Source organism: Triturus cristatus, chromosome 3_1 (genome assembly GCF_964204655.1).
Source record: "Triturus cristatus chromosome 3_1, aTriCri1.1, whole genome shotgun sequence".
Classification (NCBI taxonomy): domain Eukaryota; kingdom Metazoa; phylum Chordata; class Amphibia; order Caudata; family Salamandridae; genus Triturus; species Triturus cristatus.
This window is the reverse complement of record NC_140583.1, coordinates 656,169,934-656,189,709: the sequence shown is the minus strand read 5'-3', so window position 1 is coordinate 656,189,709 and position 19,776 is coordinate 656,169,934. Positions and strand designations below refer to the sequence as shown.

General features: G+C 44.8%; 1 protein-coding gene across 4 annotated transcripts in view; it reads right to left on the bottom strand.

The window, feature by feature from the left end:
* The window catches only part of FRMD5 (FERM domain containing 5), a 493,627-nt gene that overhangs the window by 100,368 nt on the left and 373,483 nt on the right, over positions 1-19,776 (bottom strand). For all 4 annotated transcript variants that reach the window (XM_085644690.1, XM_085644693.1, XM_085644691.1 and 1 more), the window contains 3 exons: positions 16,396-16,519; positions 12,089-12,176; positions 1,997-2,085 (listed from right to left, as the gene is read on the bottom strand). In XM_085644690.1, the coding sequence (XP_085500816.1) occupies positions 1,997-2,085; positions 12,089-12,176; positions 16,396-16,519 (301 nt within the window). The remainder of the gene's footprint in view (positions 1-1,996; positions 2,086-12,088; positions 12,177-16,395; positions 16,520-19,776) is intronic.

Sequence of the window (19,776 nt, the reverse complement as noted above, 5' to 3'; positions counted from 1 at the left end):
GGTTACTCCTTTAACAAAAGGCCTCTCGCCAGCCAGTGTTCTGCATATAAACAGAGATGCTATCTTTGATGAGCTGCCACTACTGGGAGGCCATTGCTCTTGACACATGCCATGGCTGACTCAACGACCAGGCCTACATGCAGCCGGTGTGAGGATTATATTCTTAGTTGGCTCTTTGTAGTAGCTCCGTGTGGGTGAAAGTAGGGTCGACTGCTTCTAGAGGAGACTACTGAGGGAAGTCACATATGGTTGTTTCAATGTGCTGCTGTGTGCGACCGACATTGGATTTCACGCTTTTTTCGTAGCAGATGCTGAGCACATACGAGAGGACTGTCTTAATACTGTGGGCCGTGAGCTTAATGTTACTTGTAATCCCCTCCGTTGTAACCAGTTGCATGCTCACTAGCAAATATTCCATGGTCAACAAAGGCATTTGTGTCAAGTTGTTGCACTAGGATGTAGTTTTCTTGCCATTGACACCCATTAATGTTAAAGATTGTTTTCAGACATTACTATGTTTTCGACACCGGGCATGTCGATATTGTGCAGTTGATATTTTTGGGGTTGATATTTTGCCATACAACCCATGACTTTAATGGCAAGGAATAGTATACTCCTTCGGACTCTCTATGGGGGTTTTAGGAGTTCTCGATGCGGTGTCCCTCTGGTTGGGGGAAGGTCTTATGAAGATCCTCACTTTCCACGTGGTTTTGATGGTCAGTTGACACTTCCACCATGTCCCGAGGATCTTGGAAACATACACCTGGCATGGCTGTCTTAATGGGTGTGTGTCTACAAGGTTTTCTGTTTACATTAAGGTCTGACCTGGGAAGCTGCAGTCTCTTCTGCGGTACACAAGCCTACAACGAAATACATTAAGCAGTGTTACAATTATCTGTCAGACAGCTCTGGCGTTGTTTTTGTCTTTGACGGCTGTGTGCAAGCCCGCTTCCTGCTTCTAAGTCATTTCCAAAGGTCTTTATTCTCTTTAAAACGGGCCTACGCAAGAAAGCAATCTCATTGATGGGACATTGCAGGATGAAGCTGAACCGAGTCGATTAGGACCTTTCTCACAAGAGGTCCTAATTGCAAGCACAGCTCTTGATTTGTAGGTCTCGCCTGACCCAGCGCATGCGCTGGTCTGGCGAGACATTTTGTGAGGGCTCCAAAAGTGCTACCAGGCCAACCTAGAGCTACAGTGCATGTGCGCGGGCGTGCACGTCCCTCTTTACCGCGATTACTTTCACTTTCGCGGCCGCTTTGATGTTTGATTGCAATCGCGATCACTTTCGCGGCCGCTTTGATGTTCTCTGTGAGGCTTCAATAGATTGCAGCAGTTAAAACAAGCATTGGCATAGCCAATAGGTCTCGCTTTTGGGACCTTATAAGTGGTTAGTTATGCAACTGTTGCATGGTTAAACACTTATAAGGTCCCAAAGGCGAGACCTATTGGCTATGCCAATGCTTGTTATTTTTCAAAGTAGTACAAGCAGTTGTCCGGAACTGCCATAGTCTGTGCAGCCTACACATTTAAAGCAGATGAAGGCAGCAAGCATACCATGCGCTCTCAACAGACCCGTATGTGCTAACAATGCTAGACAGAAGTTATGGCGTCCTTTCCATCCAAAAGGCCACATCCCTACGCGTTTTGTCGCCTTGTGACTCAATGCGGCAAGAAGGTAAAAGGAAAGTGGCTGAACATTAATTCACTAACTGAACAAAAGGCAACCTCATTAAAGATGCCTTCTGTTGATCTCTGCATAGGATGGCGAGCAGTGGTTCAGGATTGTACCCCTCCAGGAGCATGAGGTGGACACCAAGAGTAGATACAACTCCAATCTCAGATCAAGTGCGGCTGTGCAATGTTCCCCTATATTTCTATGTTGAAAATGTCGATTATAGAACAAAACTACTCCAGCTGTGTTCTGTAATCCACCCATGAAAAGACGACATGATGGGCCTTCATGGCATATGGCAGGGGGCGGGGGTCACTCACCATTGGATAAAGTGCACCCTCTTGTTTCCCTGAAGAACAATGAAACCGTATGGAGTGAAGGCCAGAAAAGCAGCATTCCCCGAGACATCCTGCAACGCAAAGATCACAAATCAGAACCTGGTGCAGTGAGCGCTCTCAGGAGGAGAGACCTCAACTTGAACACAAAATAACGTAAGGCCTCGTTGGAGCCCCTGCAACACAAAACAACACGTTTACATTTCATTACTGTATTTGGCCATGGGGGACAAAATGATGCGTTCATGCTTGTATACACAACCCAATAACAGTGAGAGCCCTTAAGAGGGGTTTTACCATAATTTTGAAGTTTTAATATTGAACTGCACTTATATTGACTTAACAGTACTGACTACCAATACATCGTCAAGCTAGGTAGATGTGGAGTTAGGAATCTGTGCTTTATATGAACGCTTATTATGAACATCTCTTGGTAGTCGATACTGTGCAGTTGGGACTTGTGCAGACGGGTATTCTCCACCTCGATAGTGCAAGAGAATCTAACATATTGAGAGCCCTTTATTCACCCATCACAGGTATAGCGCTCAAAACAACGTAATAAACAGAATTCTCAGTAAGATGCAGCGCTCTGAGAGACATGCAGGGATCCTGCAATAATAAAAGCCCTGAACAGTACCCCACGTAAAGAGACCCCCTAGTTACCTGCTGTGATGAGAATTCCCACCTGACCCCAATATGATGAAAGTCAAGGAACAGCACAGTCAGATACATCAAAGCAACTAAACAGAGCGTGGCCTCTCTAGAAAGCAGGAAATAATGTGAAATCTCAACAAACTTATTGGGACAGGAAATGTCCCCTCATGGGAAACCGATATGTACCCCTGCCCCGAGGAATCAGACAGCATGCGAAACTGGTATCCTGGTTTTCTTTAGGGCTCACCTGAGGTCTAGGCCCGAAAATGAGCATGTGACCTGGAGCCTGGGTCTGGCACAAGACTACCAGCTGTGCCATCATGACGTACTGTGAAGAAAGGTGGCAGCATGCTGTTTTTGAATACAGTGTTAGACAGGCGTCTTACCAGTTCGAAGTGTGAGTACTGCCTACAGGCCCGCTTGTGTGAAGTTCCGCTGACATGCCATGCCCAGACACCGTGCTGACATCACTGCCTGTAGACCGAGTGCTTGTGTGTATGGAACATAGCAGAAGGACTCTATGTTGTTTGTGAATGCTGAAGCCAGTGGGATTGTCCTTGGTTTGACAAGGCCCAAGATGGAGGCTTTAGTGCAGCCTCCTCAGACAGCGGATGCTGCTGCTGTGGGTGCCCCTGCCTGCATTCCTGCGCTGGAGGCTGCGGCTCCAGACACGGAAGTGTAAAGGGATGGAGGCAGGGGTGCCTTTAGAAAGCCTGTAGTAACTTTTTATGCAGGGGATTTCCGATTAGTATTTGGAACAAACCCTAGTAGCTGGGATCCCGTGTTTCCATTTCCCACTCCAAACTCAATCACCTGTCGAACCTGGCCAGAAATGAATTCTGGGTTTTTCTCACCACCACAGACACTACTACCAAGAGAAGAATGTCACTCTACCCAGTAACGAACTACCTGGACCTGATGACCTGGTTCTGTGCTCTCCTTTTGAATAATATATAACAGTATTTTATAGGGTGGCAAGGAAAATCCATGCTCAAAAAGTGAACCTGCTCTGTTGGAGACCTGAAACTGAACCCGGGTCAAGCTCCAGACTCAATTTACCTGTCTCCTCCTTATCTATAATGGCCGGTATTGTACCGTTCTAAGATACAGAAAAAGTAATTTCACTTAGAATATTGTGCATTACAGTATGTTACGTGAAATGCAACTTGTACCAATTAGAGTGTCCGCCTGTGGTGGTGTTACAAAGTAAAATGAGATACTAATTTTCAGTCTACGTTCACCCGTGCTCTTTTTTGCCATGCATTTTCCTCTGCTTGCAGATCTGCCAAGGGGTAACCCTGCTTCTGGCACAGCATGCTGGATAGGGCACCTTAAATGCATCCAGAACACCAGAAATACATAGCTAGCTACCATAATGCTCACAGCAACATCGAAAACCGAGAAAGACTACCCATTCCCCAAGAGAGCCCACCAGGCAGCATATATGACATGCATTCAACACAGTTACAATATGTAGAACAGCCAGCTATCACTTGTAACCCTACAGTGCACGCTACTCACCCCACCCAGATGTACTCAATCTGTGCCATACACCACAGAACACATTCGAGACGCCATCCTGTACACAACCTGTACCGCAGCCATAGAGTTGGCTTGGCACTGCCATCTCAACAGCAAGACCATATGCAAGTATACTTATGCTTTACCCTATGCCAGAAGAACAAACTAGACCATTCCTTTGCCTCTACTGGCACCAACAATGCACAAAACACAACACCCAAACCATATAGTTAGCAAAACATTGTCACACGAGCAGCACATCCCTGCCCGAGTATATCTACACTTTTCTCTGCACCAAGATAATACAACAGAACCCCTCCTCTCTTACTGGCACCATCATTTGCAGTACATAGCTCCAAAGCCATTGGGTGGGCTAAGTGTTCCCACCTGAAAAGCACCTGAACGTTCTCTCACATACATGGATGCCAGAACCTTCCCGGACACCGTCATTTAAACATGCCACACCCAGATATGCACAAGGCACCTCAACAGAGCGAAATAAGAGGCCCGGTGCTTCAGCACACAATTCATGCACATATTGTACTACAAAGATCTGTACAAACCTACACTGAGTCTGATCAACAAGACTCCCAGAACCATAACAGGTGCCCGGGCTCCAAAAGCAGTACTGGCCCACACAAAAAACAGACGTATGCTATACAAACGATGGCAACATAATGCAACACAATATATTGTACGCAACGGAGAAAGGCCAGAACCCATGTAAGCATTCAGCTAGATGAGGGTGAGGAAATCCTCTTTGTCAGACTATCCACAGTCAATAAATACACATTTATTCAATCTAAATGAAAGTCCATTTCCATAGTCTGTGGTGATACTGAAACTACTGAAACCTGTACCTGCGCCCGCAGCCTCGCAAACTTTCCTGTCTCCCCTGTTTGTTTCCCGCCATGTGTTCAAGAAGCATGCAGTCCCACTGGGGGCTGCTCCATCTCGCTCTTGATTTTGTTGCTGGGCTCTGATGTCAGGGGGGCATCCAATGTTTACCCCCTTTCTTAGTGAGTGTGGCTACTCACTGACCTATGCAGTCTTCTCATCAATGATGTGATTTCAAATGCTGCAGTAATACTATCAATGATCTTATTGAACAAGTCATGAGTGATGTAATATGTGGGGTTATTAGCTGTGCATGGCGAGGAGGCGAATTATAGTTACCTTGGGGCTTGAGTTATAGTTAATAGAGATACCTATAAATTGTGAATTTCAGCGTTCTTTTTTTAGCTTATAACATTACATTGTCATTGAAACTTTCACCTAACTGTAACGTCACTTTAACCTTTGTTTTTTTCAGTGAATGTATGGGTTTTTATTTTTTTATTTTATGGAAAGTAATATCTATTACCATACACCCTGCTGTGAATGGCTGTCTGTGGCCAGACCCTGCAGCCTACCCCACCCTGCACATAACCTCCTGTGTCCAACCCTGCACACAGCTAACCCCACGCCACAGTATGTTGGGCGCAGGGCCTGACTGCAGACCAGGCCTTACGGCAAACCCCACACTGCACGGGAGAAGGTCGTGCATGATGGTGACTTGGCTGACCATGGGGGTTTGGCAGAAAGTCGTGCATGGCTGGTAGTTGGCACAGGTATGTATGATAATAAAATATTACTTTATCTAAAAAAAAATATATAGAAATCCACTGAAAAAGTAAAAGTTTAAACTGATGCTTTGCATTACAAAAACCTCAGAAATTCACTGAAAAATCGAAGGTTAAAGTTAAGCTATAGTTCGGTGTCAGTTTCAACTAAAAAATACACTGAAATTCACCAGTTATAGTTATTTCAAGTAACTATAACACGTGCCCTTGCCATTCACTGCTTATGATCTCACGTTAAATCAATCGTGACATCATCTATTACATTAATGATAAGATCAATACGAGTTTCTGAAATTAGATCATTGACAACAACCTGTACATGGTGGAGGCGTGAGTTATAGTTACTTGATACAACTATAACTTGCTAATTTCTGTTTTTCCTTAATTATAAAATGTTATGTTTAAATTGACATTTTCATCTAACTATAACTTCACTTTAGCCTCTGTTTATTTTCAGTGAATTTCAGAGGTTTTTTTGGACATCTGGAAATTTTTCCACTTCATTTTTTCACTCCTCTACTGTAATGCTCTTATCTTTGGCTTTTGTTTTTGTGCTTGCTCTTAGCATAAAGATTTAAAGCCTTAAAATTGTTCCTTTTTCTACTGATAACATTAACACATCATTAGATTCTCTTCTCCTGCAGCCTCCAAATGAAACTCCTGAGAGGTCATTTTAGACCTTGGCCGATGTATGTGCTGATGTGGCAGGGGGCAGAGGCCCGCCACACTTTTCTCCCTGCGCGTGCAGGCTATTTCACATTTCCCCTGCCAGAGTCCACCTCAAAAATCAACAACGCAACGGGCCACTGTATCTGTGACCTGCCAGCGCTTTGGTAGATGCGCTGTCCGACCAGAGGATTACACCGGTGAAGCCAGCAAAAGCGCCACAAGTGTAAGCACCATGCTTCCCCAGCTCCAGAGAGGGAGAACCGTGACCCTGGTCGGCAGGAATGTCGCCGGCTAATGGCTGTGCTCCTAAGCTGTGTTGAGGCCCTATATCTATAAATTTGTAATTGCATTTGTATTTAGTGAGTTTTCGATCATTTTAACCAGTAATGCTGTGTGAAGGAAACACACAGAATGAGAAATAAAGGCCTTTACAACACTGGCAGAGCCACGCGGGCCGTTTTCCCTCAAGCTCAACCACGCATGCCTTAACCATGCTTATGCCTTAACCACACATATGTGTGATAAAAGCAGTGCGCGGTCTAGATGCTGGGATGGGCAGGCCCAGGAAAAAGAAGGATCGGGAGAGACTGCAGTGAGATAAGTGGGGCTGGGTTTTTGGGGGATAAGGGGTTAGGTTTTTAAGGGTTGGGGTAGCTTTTAGGGCTTGGGGGGTTGGAGTCATTTTTAGGGCTCGGAGGGGTCAAGGCAGTGTTTAGGGTTCGGAGGGGTAAGGGCAGTGTTTAGGGCTTGGGGGGGGTGTGTTGGGGTAGTGTTTAGGGCTCGGGTGTAGTCGGTAGTGTTTAGGACTCGAGGGGTGGGGGTACTGTTTAGGGCTCGCGGGGGTAGGGTAGTATTTAGGGCTCGGGGGTTGGGATAGTGTTTACGGCTCGTGGTAGTGGTTAGGGCTCGGGTTAGAAATTAGGGCTCGGGGGATCAGAGAGTGTTTAGGGCTCGGGGAAGTGTTCATGGCTCGGGGTGTCAGGGTAGCTTTTAGGGCTCAAGGCAGGGGGTTGAGGTGTGATCTTTACTACACATCCCTTGACCAGTTATGCCTTTAGCACAAAATTGCGTGGTAAAGGAATGCGTTGTTTAGACGCATTCATTATTGGAGAAGTGAAGTAGAGGCACGCATGGTTTAGCCATGTGTGACTCTGTCATACATCTGCTGAAATCTAACATAGAAGGAGGAGGTTCCTGGGTACATCTTTGGCAGCGGCAGCAAGGTGGACGAAGGCAGATATACAAGTGGAGGAGTGCCTGGAGGACAAAAAACTGCAACTCTGGAAGTGATTTATCCTCTGTGTGAGAGAGTGAAGTTGTAACAAGTTTGGGGGGAGAGGGAGCAGCTGGGACGTAGTTTGTGCTGTTCAGAATGAGACCTTCAAAGACTTGAAGGACCTTTTTCTTGCTGTGGTGGTGGATAGGAGGTAGATACGACAGTTCAGCTTGTTAACAACTCGCGTGTTAAGTGAGTTTCAGAAGGGTGAAATGTGAGGTGAGGTCAGACCTTCGAATGTTGGGTAGTTAGAATCAGGTGGCAGTTTAGGTGAAATTGCTCGGTTTACATGTGGCAGTCACAGCAAAGTTTTTTGTGGATAAGTGGTGGAGACCACGTGATCTCTAGAAGTCCCTATCTGTGACAGCCAATTCCAAACTGCCTATTTTCGACTGTGATCTGTTACTAGTTGCTTGAGGGGTGCCCCCTGTTGGGAGTTTAAAGTATTCCCGATGGGCCTCCTTAATGTGCACGTGGGATGCACAACTCAGCATCTGGCAAGCTGAGGTCCTCCATCAGCAGTGGAAAGCCTCTAATATCGCATTAATAATTTCCACTAAATCATCACCAGCAGCTACATATTAACTCAATGCAACTAGCAGCTTAGGGCAATGGCGCAGCTATGCATGGTCCCTACACTATAACTACAGGAGGCTCTGTGGTGAAAGAGCTGTGTATGTGGATACCAGCACTGCTGCAGGAATGGAGCAGCTTACAAGACTGTGGCACGCTGGTGGACATGCGTGTTGGTCCCAGCACTGGTGCGGCGATGGAAGCAGCAGGTCATGAGTGAGGAGCCCTGACAGCACCACAGTAGGTTAGCGCACTGATGGAACAACGGAAACAGAGGTGCTTCTGTAGGTCAGAAGTGCTGTTCATTGGCTTAGCGATGTGTGGGTCCTAGTCACAGTCTAATGAGTGGTTCTGCAGGGCAGAACAGAGGTGCTTTGGCCGAGCTGCATGAGGGTCTCAATATGTGGAAAGCCAAATGTTCTGCTAGAAGGAACTGAGAATGTGAAGAGCTGTGGGGGGTCAAAGAATTGGAAAATTGGGGGTGACAGAGGGCAAGATTCCTGTGCACAGGCAGAGCTGTTTGTCGGTGGCAGTTCTGGAACAGGAGAGAAGCAGAGGCAGACGACAGAGGACAGAACTAGACAATGAGTGACCCTCCCCCTTACCCGCGTCTCACTGACTGGATAGCAGGGGATACACAGAGGTGTGCTGCATCAGTGGCATTGCTGAAACAGCAGGGGGCGCTGCAGGAGAAGACTGAGGGGCAAGGAACAGGAGTAGATCGGATTAAACGATGGCAATCTGACAGTGTCAGTGGGTGACACAGATTTTCTAGCAGGATGAATGATGCGTACGACTCAAAAATAACGACCTTATCCCTGGCTTCAAAGCTCCACAACTAGGCATGGTCTAAGTCTCACTTGCTGATATACCCGCAGCTTGTCCACCCTGAGGAGGAAGGACCTCAACCCATCACATTCAGAGCACCGTCCTCCGTTTCCACTTCTTTCACACACCTGGGCTGCACTCTAATTACTGTTGTGATCTCCGATCATTTCTTCAGAGGTGCAAGCGATTTCTGCAGAAAAGACGCAAACTATGCCCTGTTAGCAAAAAGGGGGTCTTGGGACCCTCTATTCTCTGCTTCTGAAGTACTATCTGATTTTCATGGAACCGGGCAAAGTGTCGCTCGACATTTTTTCTTATTGAAAAGAACTATCCATAACCAGGGTGACTGGAAGAAGGAATCATGCAAAGCTTCTATTGCCCTCTGAACAGTATGCTTTGTACTGGAGTGTTTCTCTGTCTTCTCTCGAGGGTAACCAAGCTCAATATGCAGGTGAAAAGACCTTGTGGATTTTCAAAACGTGTTTCTATTGAGGATATATGGAAAGCAGCTAGTTGGGATACACCTTACACTTATTTTGATCACCATACTTCGGGTGGTCAGACCAGGCTGAAAAATGTGTCTCACAGCACCAGATGGGCAAGAAGGTTTGGCATGTTTGCAGGCTTGCGATAGAAGGGCATACTATGACGTAAGCATAAAATCCAGTCATTTGCATAGTGTCTTTCTATCCCCCTTGTTTTGTGCAAGCCACCTGCAATCCTCGCTACTCTACTTTTGACGAGTGTCATGACAGAGAGGGAAGTAACTGAGGAAAGAAGCCTCGACAGGCTGAGATGTGGAACAAGACTCGACATAGAGCCATGCACGTCCTCTGGGTACCGACGGCTGCCATGGCAGGTGTTGCTGTCCTTCAATGAAAACTATTTTAATATTTTGTTTAGTAAAAAGTTCTACACATGTTAAAATGCATTTAAAAATTCCTCTGCACGTACATGTACCTTACTTTGGGCTTAGACTTTTCTTTAACATATTGTTGCAGAGACTGTGAGCCAGCTTTGCTGAAACAGAACATCGTCGAGGGAACTAGAATTAAATATACAAAATATATATCACACGTTGAATTTTCGGTCACGCCGTTTTGGAACTCCCTTACGCTGTAAGCACAAAAGAAGGGTTTCCTAAAATGCACAGTCCTTGGGTATCCTACTCAATGGGGGCTCAATACTGTGAGTGTATGTGTGGGGCTCACCCAGGCACAAAACACGGTGGCTAGGAAGTCATATTGGGGAATCTGACACCTGCAGCCATTACTATGAGACACCGAGAGAAACAAATGCAAGGCTGAAAAGGCGTACAAGAGGAGGGGGGCTTCTGGGCACCCTGGAGGGGCAGAGGGATGGAAGGCAGAGGGTCCAAGCGCTCGATCTTCTCTTTTCCTCCTAAAATCCTTGTGTCTGCTATGAAGGACATCCCTTGTGCATGAAGGAGGGGCAGTTTAGAGTAACCAATGCAGTGTACACAGACACAACAAGCAAGCAGAGAAAGGAGTGATACTGGAGTTTCAACAGTAGAAAAGGGCAGATACACAAATCAAAGGACGAAATCCCATGGGCCACCGAAGGGCTGCAACACCAGAGAGATGAGGGTACAGCGGTGCTGGTCACTCTCACCACCTAATGGCTTCAGACCCTAACCCTCCATCCAACCCAGCCGACATCTCATCTCTGCTCAAAGTCCCCCAATACTTTCAACTCTCAGTCACCTAAGAGTTCAAATCCCCTTAACCTTGCCCTCATAACCCCCTCGGCCCCCCAAACCTAGGCTTAAAGACGCCAGTGCTTTCAGCATTCTCCCCAAGTCCTGAAAATCCCTCCCCTGTACTAAGAGCAACCTTTTCACCTAACTCCAACTCTGAATCACCCTTTCTCGGCACTATGCGGTCTATCTGGATTCCTACCCCAGCTCTCCAAATCCCCCACCCCCACAGCCCAGAGCTCACACACTTTCACTCTTCTTTCCTTCACTTGGCACACACCAACTCTGGGTCCAGCAATTCTCTACTTTCAGCACTCTCCCAAGCCCTGCTCACTACAAGGCAGAGTCTCATGCTTTCTCAAGAATTTCTCACTCAGTTCAGCACACCCAACCAATGTGTCCCATTAATGTACTAATCCCTCAATCTCTGTGAACTCTCAGTGCACACCCTGCAATGGCTCCATGCCCCAGCTCTCAGTCTCTAGCAATTATGCTCCAATTAGACTGTAAGTCCTCCCCACTTTTCACACCTGCGTCCCCAAGCTCTATACTCACCCTCATGTGCTCGGTGTTCCTCCTTCACCACTCACCACTGCAGCACTGTACCTTGGAGTCAGAGGCTTCCAACCTTTTCAACACTTGATCCCAGATATTTTTCCCGTATTCCCCATATCTGCATATCTCGCCTTCATAGGCTCGACTAACGCTCCCGGTCTCCCCAACTCTTTATTCTCCTCTCTGGTGCCACAGCCATAGAAAGCATCCACCTCTTTTAGGCCCTGCTCTGTGTGCCTCTTTCCCCCATGGACTAAGAGTGCATACTTTTAACAGTCTATCCCGTGCTCCACACACCACAACAAACCACTTGGGCAGACAATCTTATTTCACTCACCGCTCCCCAGTTTAGCACCTCTATTTTCGACCTTGGTTTATAACCTTTGACCCGGCCTACAGGCCACACACTTTTCACGCTCTTTTGTCCAGTTGTACAAACAAGCTTCCCAAAACTGCCTCATAGACATTCACCACCTTTTTGTCCCGCATTACACACCCCGCTCTTGGACTTATAGTCCCTTCCATGTTACCTGCATTAAGCTCATAGCCTTTAACCTTGATTCTACCCTTCTTCTATGCAAAAACACACACACCACACCCCTCCACCCTGGCAGTACTCTCCATCCATTATTACATACCACTCGCTCGGACTTCTGCATTACCTTGCATGGGTGTGGGTCCACGCCATATGTTTCCAATGTCTGTGCCTTCCTCAAGAAATGCAGCTCAGAGGCTGCAGGGGTGAGGCCGCTGCAGGAGTGGGAAAACAAACCATCAGTGCACTGTAAAAAAACAACAAACTGTACTCTGTATCAAATTCATTATGTTGGTAGGGCTGCAGTATGCTGGGCAACTTTACACACATATGGTGGGCCTGATCACATAGGCCGTACTGGAACGAAGTCTTGGCACATAAGAAACAAATACTGGTATATCCCATTCTGGCCTCGATGGAGTTTATATTGCTGGATTTTCAATCCCCTACTGTTAAATAACAAACTTTCTCCAACTACTTAAAAATATATAACTGTTAGGTAGAAAATAAAACCACTCTAGTGACATAATGGCGGAAATCATCAATATATTTGTTGCTTCACCTACTCTGGAATAACCTGTCAATGGAAACACTTTCATGTGCAATGAGCGACGCCAATAAAAGTTTTGACTCCATCTGGCATCCACTTATAAAGCATTTATCTGATGGTGTCCCCCTTTTGTCTTGTCCTACTCGTTTAGGAGCCCTAAACATTTTTCATTATTGATACTAATATAGCATGTATTGATTCTTTCTGGTGATATGATAGATACAAATCTTGAAAATGACCTCTCTTTCATAGGCTGAAGCAAACGTGGGAAGTGTAACTACACATGTCATCTTCTCGAGTGGTCTGACTAGGGATTGTTTTGGGGGCGAGGGGGATAATTTCATCCTGGTAAGGCTCTGTTTGTGAACGGATATAAGATCCATGACCTCATTACCAACTAGGGTATTTCTCATTCATGGCTGATAGCTAATGTTGCTGAAGTTACTTATAACGCATTAAAAATGATTTGATACAAAAAGAAACACTCCATGCCCTAACTGTCAGAAAATGAATCCGTAGGATATCATAACAACTAGGAGAAAAAATAACACTCTATCAAATCGCATATAAACCTTCAGAGAAATCACCAAACCATCATGCAAACTATCAGTATAGCATATACTTTATCAATCCTGCCTAAAAGAAGTTAGTTTTAGCACACAACCATCTTCATGCTGCCAAACTCCAAGGGGTAAAATGGTAGGTCAGTGTAGTGTACTAAGAATTTCAGAGTGTGCTCCTAGTGAAAGGTGGAAGTCTCCTACTCTAGACAGAGTAGTGTAAATGTAGGGTTGTTATTTTTGACAATAGAAGAGGAAGGGCAGTTTTCAAGTCATATCTAATAATCAGCCAAGCATGTCAATTGCATTGTCTGGAAGCTGGCCACTGTTTACAAAATTACCTTTGTAGAAGGATGTCAACAAGGAGGAAATGTATACATAACGATGCAAATAATACTGGCATTGTAGCTGTTTTTTCCCACTTTAAAGAAATAATCAAGTTAAAAAGTAGTGACTTATCAACTGGAAGCTACTGAAAAAAACTGGAAATTGGGGATCTATCAGTGAGATTGGTTTGCCATCATCTAGGCCCTTAAGAAGTTCAGGCTCTATATTTTTCCCATTCCCTTCATGGTATAGGCTGATCACTGTTCCTCAAAGTGTCTAATAAACATGAAGGTGCAGAATTTCAAACTACTCAGATTGTCCATCACAACATAGGAGCAGGAAATGCCCTTCAGGCTAAGAACATGGGTCTTATGTTCGCTGTCAATCTGAGAACGAGAACCTACCAGGCGAGGAGCTGATCCATCATTGAGACTGAGATGGAGACAAATATGTGAGAAATCCTTCATTCCCCAAAACAGGACCCTTGGATTTCCAAGTTGCTGCTCTCAGGTTTTTCCAAAAGATTTGAAGGTGACACACAACATTTCTAGGTCGATGGTAGCATGCATATATCCTGCAAATATTTACTAGACAGCTGCATAATTCAAAGATGTCCTCTCCACATTTGCATCTATTGCAATGGTTGACTGTACCCAGAGTGCACTTTATCTGGCACATTGTAACTCTTTATTACTTTATAGGGACATCCAGAGAATTTGAGGGCTATGTAAGTGGCAGGTGTCACTCAAGAGTAAATGTTGCAGAGGATATCTGCTTCTGGATTGCTGGTTAGTTTTAACAACCACTGAAAGGGTCACTTGGGGCTCGGATCTGTGGAATAGATTTGCTAGTTCTTCCCCCAAATATTTCTTTAATTTTTCATATATGCCACACTGTCTGGGATTGATGTGTTAGTTCAGCGGATAACTATGGGGAGTTCAAGGAACAGGTCCCCTTCGTAGAAGGGGTTGAGTTGACCCCATTTGTCAAATAGGTGGATTAAGACTTGTTTGTAGAGAATTGTTTTAATCACTTCCACACACCAATGGTGTGTCCTTGAGTGATAAGTCGAAGTTGTTCTTTCCTCCACGTTTCTTCCGCTTACCTGTTGCATGCTCGATTTGAGGAGACATGCTCAATGCAAGACTTCTGGACAGGTAGCACTGTGGCAGGAGGTAGTATTTAGAGACCACTAATTTGATTCTTAGTTCCAATGAGCGCAATGAAGGGTGCTTAGGGGAAGTGTGGTGTTTGTATTCCTTTGTGAGAATGGAGCACAGATTATCCTTCTTGTTTTTTAATTTAAATGTAAGGATATGATGTTTGGGAAGTCATTCATAGCCTAAGGTGTGGTCATCTGAATACCACAAATGTCAAAATGATAGCCATCATGTGATCTACTGGAGTAAAGGGAGAACCTTTCTTGATAGGCTTAACTGATAGTTAGCTCTATGAACCACAGTTAACATTTAATGTTTAAGTGGAAGTTGAGACAATTCCACAGCTACCTATTTTTTTGATGGTGCTGGTGGATACTCCAGAATCGCAGGGTAAGCGAATGGATTGTCTTTCTCCAAAAAGTAGCACAATTTAGACAAATAAAGCTCTCTTTCGTATAGAAATTGATTTTTTTAAGACATAGGTGGACATAGCATTGGTTCACAGGTCCATTATCAATGCAAAGATGGATAAATGTATATATGGAGGTGATGCTTTTCAATGACCTGGGTCAGGAAGATCATGACTAGGGAGCACATGCACCCATTCAATAGGAGGGGAGAAAACATCACGCCTGGAAGTGCACCACCAACCACTTTTGTGCACTGAGGAGATGAATTCATCCACACCTTTTAGCTTCTGTTTGTAAGAACATTCTTGATATACTCAAGATCAGCATTGAGGTACTCAATTATTTGTAACGGTGGGGGTCAGTAGTATTCAGTCATTGTGCTGCCCATGAAAATAGGACCATGTGCTGGTTCTTGCCCATGCCAGAAAGTCATCTTGATTGTTGCTAAGGACTGTTTCATTAAACCTGTGCAGCCCAATTCCTGGACTAACTCTTCAGATTGATAACTGACTTATGTTCCAAGATCGTGCTGGGGAACAGAAGAACTGAGATTGTCCAATAAATTGATGGAGTATATTTATGTCTAAATGTCTCTGTTTTTAAAAATTTTTTTTAACTATAATGCATGTATCACTGATTGCTCTGCTGATGGCCTGAACTCAGACAGAGGACCGCAGACCAATCTAGGACCATAGGAAGGCCACAAGGTGGGGACCGCAGCACTGGAAGGAGACTGTAGTCCAAAACTTGTTCCTAGGATTAGGACCCTGTTTTATGGTTCTAGTCTGAGACACGGCCCGAGAGCCAGGAAAGAGACCTCAGCTGTGAAATGGAGGGCCAGCACAGTAGGAAGGGCCAGCCCAGAGGGAAGAGACCACCCTGGGTATGGCTCCAGAACAAAGACCCTTAGCCATGGATGAAGCCACTAGCCCGGGACGCCATCCTCAGCTAAAACTATGATATCAGTTTATGATGAGGAGGACAGGAAATTAACCCAAGCATATGATTACGATCCTGAACTCAGCCGAGTACATGTATTCCTAAGTCTAAAAACCAGCACCAGAACTCCAGCCCAAGATGACGCCCCCTCTCCCCTTCAGCCAAAGACAAGGACATCAGTTCAGGAGGACAACCCCAGAATGAGGACTCAAACTCAGAGCAGTAATGTGAGACCAAGACATGATCCCCTACCGAGGACAGAGACCCAATATTAGTACAAGGGCCACAGTGTAAACTATAACCTGTAGAAAGCCATCTCAGGTCATGGACCTTAACCTACGACGAGGACCCCATCCCAGGGAGAACTCTAGCCTATGACAAGGATACCAGACCTTCAACAAGGTCTCTTCATGAGAATTCCAGCCAAAGCCACGGTGCCCCAGCCCAGGAGATGAACCCCATCCAGAAACAAAGAGTTCTTGTCTTACCTGAGCTCTGCTTTGTGAATCTCTGAGATTTTGCGCTCCAGCTTTTCAGAATGTTTCGGGAAGAACTGGAACTTGGAGCTGTATCCCTCAGGGTGCTTCCCTGGGTCATAGTCACCAATCTCAGCTGCAGCAGAGAAAATGTGCATGTGAAGAAGATGCTGAAGTGGCCACAAGTGCATTAGAAGAGGTCATATGGAAGTGGAGTACAGCTACACTGTAAGCAAGGCATGAGAGACCCACCATTCTGCATTCCTACATGCTTTTATTTGTTATTGGTACTGTTGACTATTGTGGGTGTGTGGCTTCTAAATAAATGAGCTATCCTGCTACTACTACAGGTGACAACGGTATGATTTGTTTAGGAGGGTGGCAACTTCATTATAATTCTTATCATTGTCAAATATGGCGTCTATTGAGCCGCATATCCGTTTGGTCTGTGTTACAATTTCCAAATACCAGGAATTTAATTGTACTAGGAAGTAGAATTCTAAGAAACACTATGGAAGAATAATTTTACTTGTTTTTTTTACAGTATAAACTAAGGGCTTCCAGAGCATTGCATGACTCTGTGTAGGGCAGTGGGTCTGCTTCTGAAATCATGGCAGTTACAGCTGTGGGAAAATCCTTTTGTATCCCTCTTGGGTCATTATGCCGGGATAGCCCAATCATGGCCCCCCTACCCTGACTGAGTGATCAACCCCTTAAGTTAAGAGTATGACATTCCTATTGACATCACTCCCCTGAACTTATTTTAAGTTTACCTTTTAGTATTAAGGTGCATGGTTGAAATATGCATGTAATGGGACTCATTCTGAAGACATCCTAATTGAGTAGCCACTCACGCCACACCTCTTGCTTCCATGTTCATACACGAGTATCAAAGTCTGTTTAACATGTGGGTTCTTAAAGCACCCAATCTGGACTCACCATTTCCTTTAAACAATGCTAGTTGTGGTTATCTTGCAGCAGTTGTTAAATATAATCATTTTAATGCTCCGATCCATATTCTGGCAATATATTCACCGCATGGGCACTAGCAGAGTCCTCTTGAGTGATTCTGCATGAACATCATGGCACCTTACTGAACTAAAGGACTTGCAAAAGTCCTGTGTTCATTCTTGTCTCCCAATTAGTTCGGTTTTGTGTTTACCTGAAACTTAGGTCAAATGCTTCTGAACTCCCAAGAATCCTGAACCGAATCCAGTACAGCTGCTACACAGCAAAGTTCAAAATGTGCCCACAGAGGAAATGAGGAAGTGTTTGATTTGGCCTTGACCAGTGTCATAGGTTTTGAAAGTTCAAATCTTTCTGCAGATTTCTAATGTCATTGTGCGAAGCTACTTGAAGCGCTGCACGGACACGTTTAGGTATTGCATCCTGTGACTATGCAATCCAGCCACTGGTGTACCCAAATGAGATATCCAGGTGCAACCCAGACCAGTAGTCAATGCTCGCCGTTTAAGCTGTGACCCACCAGTCCTGCATCATGTTCTAACCAGTGCCTGGAAATGGCATCCACCTGGGAGTGTTTTTCTGCCATATCAGTGGGAGAAGGATGTAATCTTGGGTGTTCTGTTGTCCAACCACATGAAAATCTATGAGTGCTTCCAAAAGGAAGTTCGCTATCAGCAATTATCTATACAGGTGTACTTTTAAGTGCTTTTGAAACTAAGAAATGTGTTGTACAACTTCCAAGCTGAGCACAATTGTGCCTCATACCAAGTCTGGACGTTAGGTTAATATACACGTTGGGAGCTGAAGGGCAGAGTCAAACATTCTCTAAAACAAGGTGACCAAGTGCTGGGTGGATTCTTGCAGCATTTCCAAGAAATGCCTCTTTCATGAGAGAGAAGTAAGTGTCTCCACTAAGAAACCGAACCTCTTGTTTATCTTCTGGTTACACACCAATGGCCAGGCTGGTCACTTTTGGACAGCATGCTAAAGTACCCCCTCATCTGGGGAGGATGAGTGTATAACCCTATTAGAGGAATCAGTCTGAAACTCCTGGCAGATGCATTCCATATTTTCACAGTCGATGCAGTGGTGATCCTGAGGTTGTTTCTGGATATGTTTGTCTTTCTCTATGCTCACAGAGCTTCCTAGAAGGATAATGTAGTTGTTTTCCATGCTGTGTTTTTTCAGAGTTAAATGCCTCTGATAGATGTTTGGCACAGAGGAATATTTGGCAATAAAGCTGTTCAGTTTCAGGCTTGAAGCTAAACCAGGTCTTGTGTTTTCGACCGGAGGTCAAGGAGTTGTTTTTCGGCACAGTTGGAGAGGAACGTCACCTTGCGAACAGGAATCTCTCTATGTTGAGGCAATCAATGCTTGTTTCAGCCGGACGGCTGACTGTGTTGAAATGACAAAGTCAGTTTTTTGGGCACTTAGTGATGGACTATCAATGCCGATGACAATTCAGGTTCGATAAATGTAGTCTTCTGTGTGTTGGGTAAGGTTAACATAAGCTCCAGAACAGTTTTTGGAAACACCAAAGACAGATGGTGCTCCTCTTCCACATAATCACCTGAATCGGTAATATGCTAAGTCTGGCAGACTGCTTACTTGAAGTCAGCAGGCTTCGCTTTGGAACTGGAGGCCAAATCATGTTAATAGTTTCAGACAACTGATTGCAACAAGTTTGGTCACAATTACATTGCGCATTACAGCCAGAATTGTTCTCTCTGCATTTTCAGGGTCCTGGAAAGAATTATGCAAAAGCCTGACATCCAAAGTTGTCATGACCCTATGGTAGTCAAAGTGCCTGTGGAGCACCCACAGATACAGATTATGGCTTAATGATGTTTTGTCCTTCTACACCCAGAAAAGATGGAAGAGAAACTTACTAGCACATGCATCAAAAATTCCATTTGCGATTTCTTATTAGCGAAAAATAAGGATTCGCTAATAAGGAATTGCAAAAGCCTATGCATGTAAGAAATTGCTTACAAAATAGCGATTTCTAAATATTTCTTATTTGCGAGTCGCAAATTGCGAGTCTCAATTAAGGAATACCTCCCCATTCATTCCTATGGGCCTGGAGGCCCATAGGAATGAATGGGAGGACGTTCTCAATTTGCGATTCTCAATTAGAGAATCGCAAATTGAGAATGCAATTTCAAGGGTGCAAGGGTGTCAAAACGACACCCTGTTGCACCCCTGAAATCGATCTGTGTACAAATGTTGCGCACACACATGTCCAAAGGGCATGTGTGTGTGTAACCTAATACTTTAAAAAATGCACTTTCGTGCATTTTTCAAAGTTTTTGCAAATTACCATGAAGTTCAACTTCATGGTAATTTGCGCCCCCTATCAGCGAAATCGCTAATTATTTTACTTTAATGCATTGCATTTAAGGAATCTCAATTTGCGATTTCTTAAAT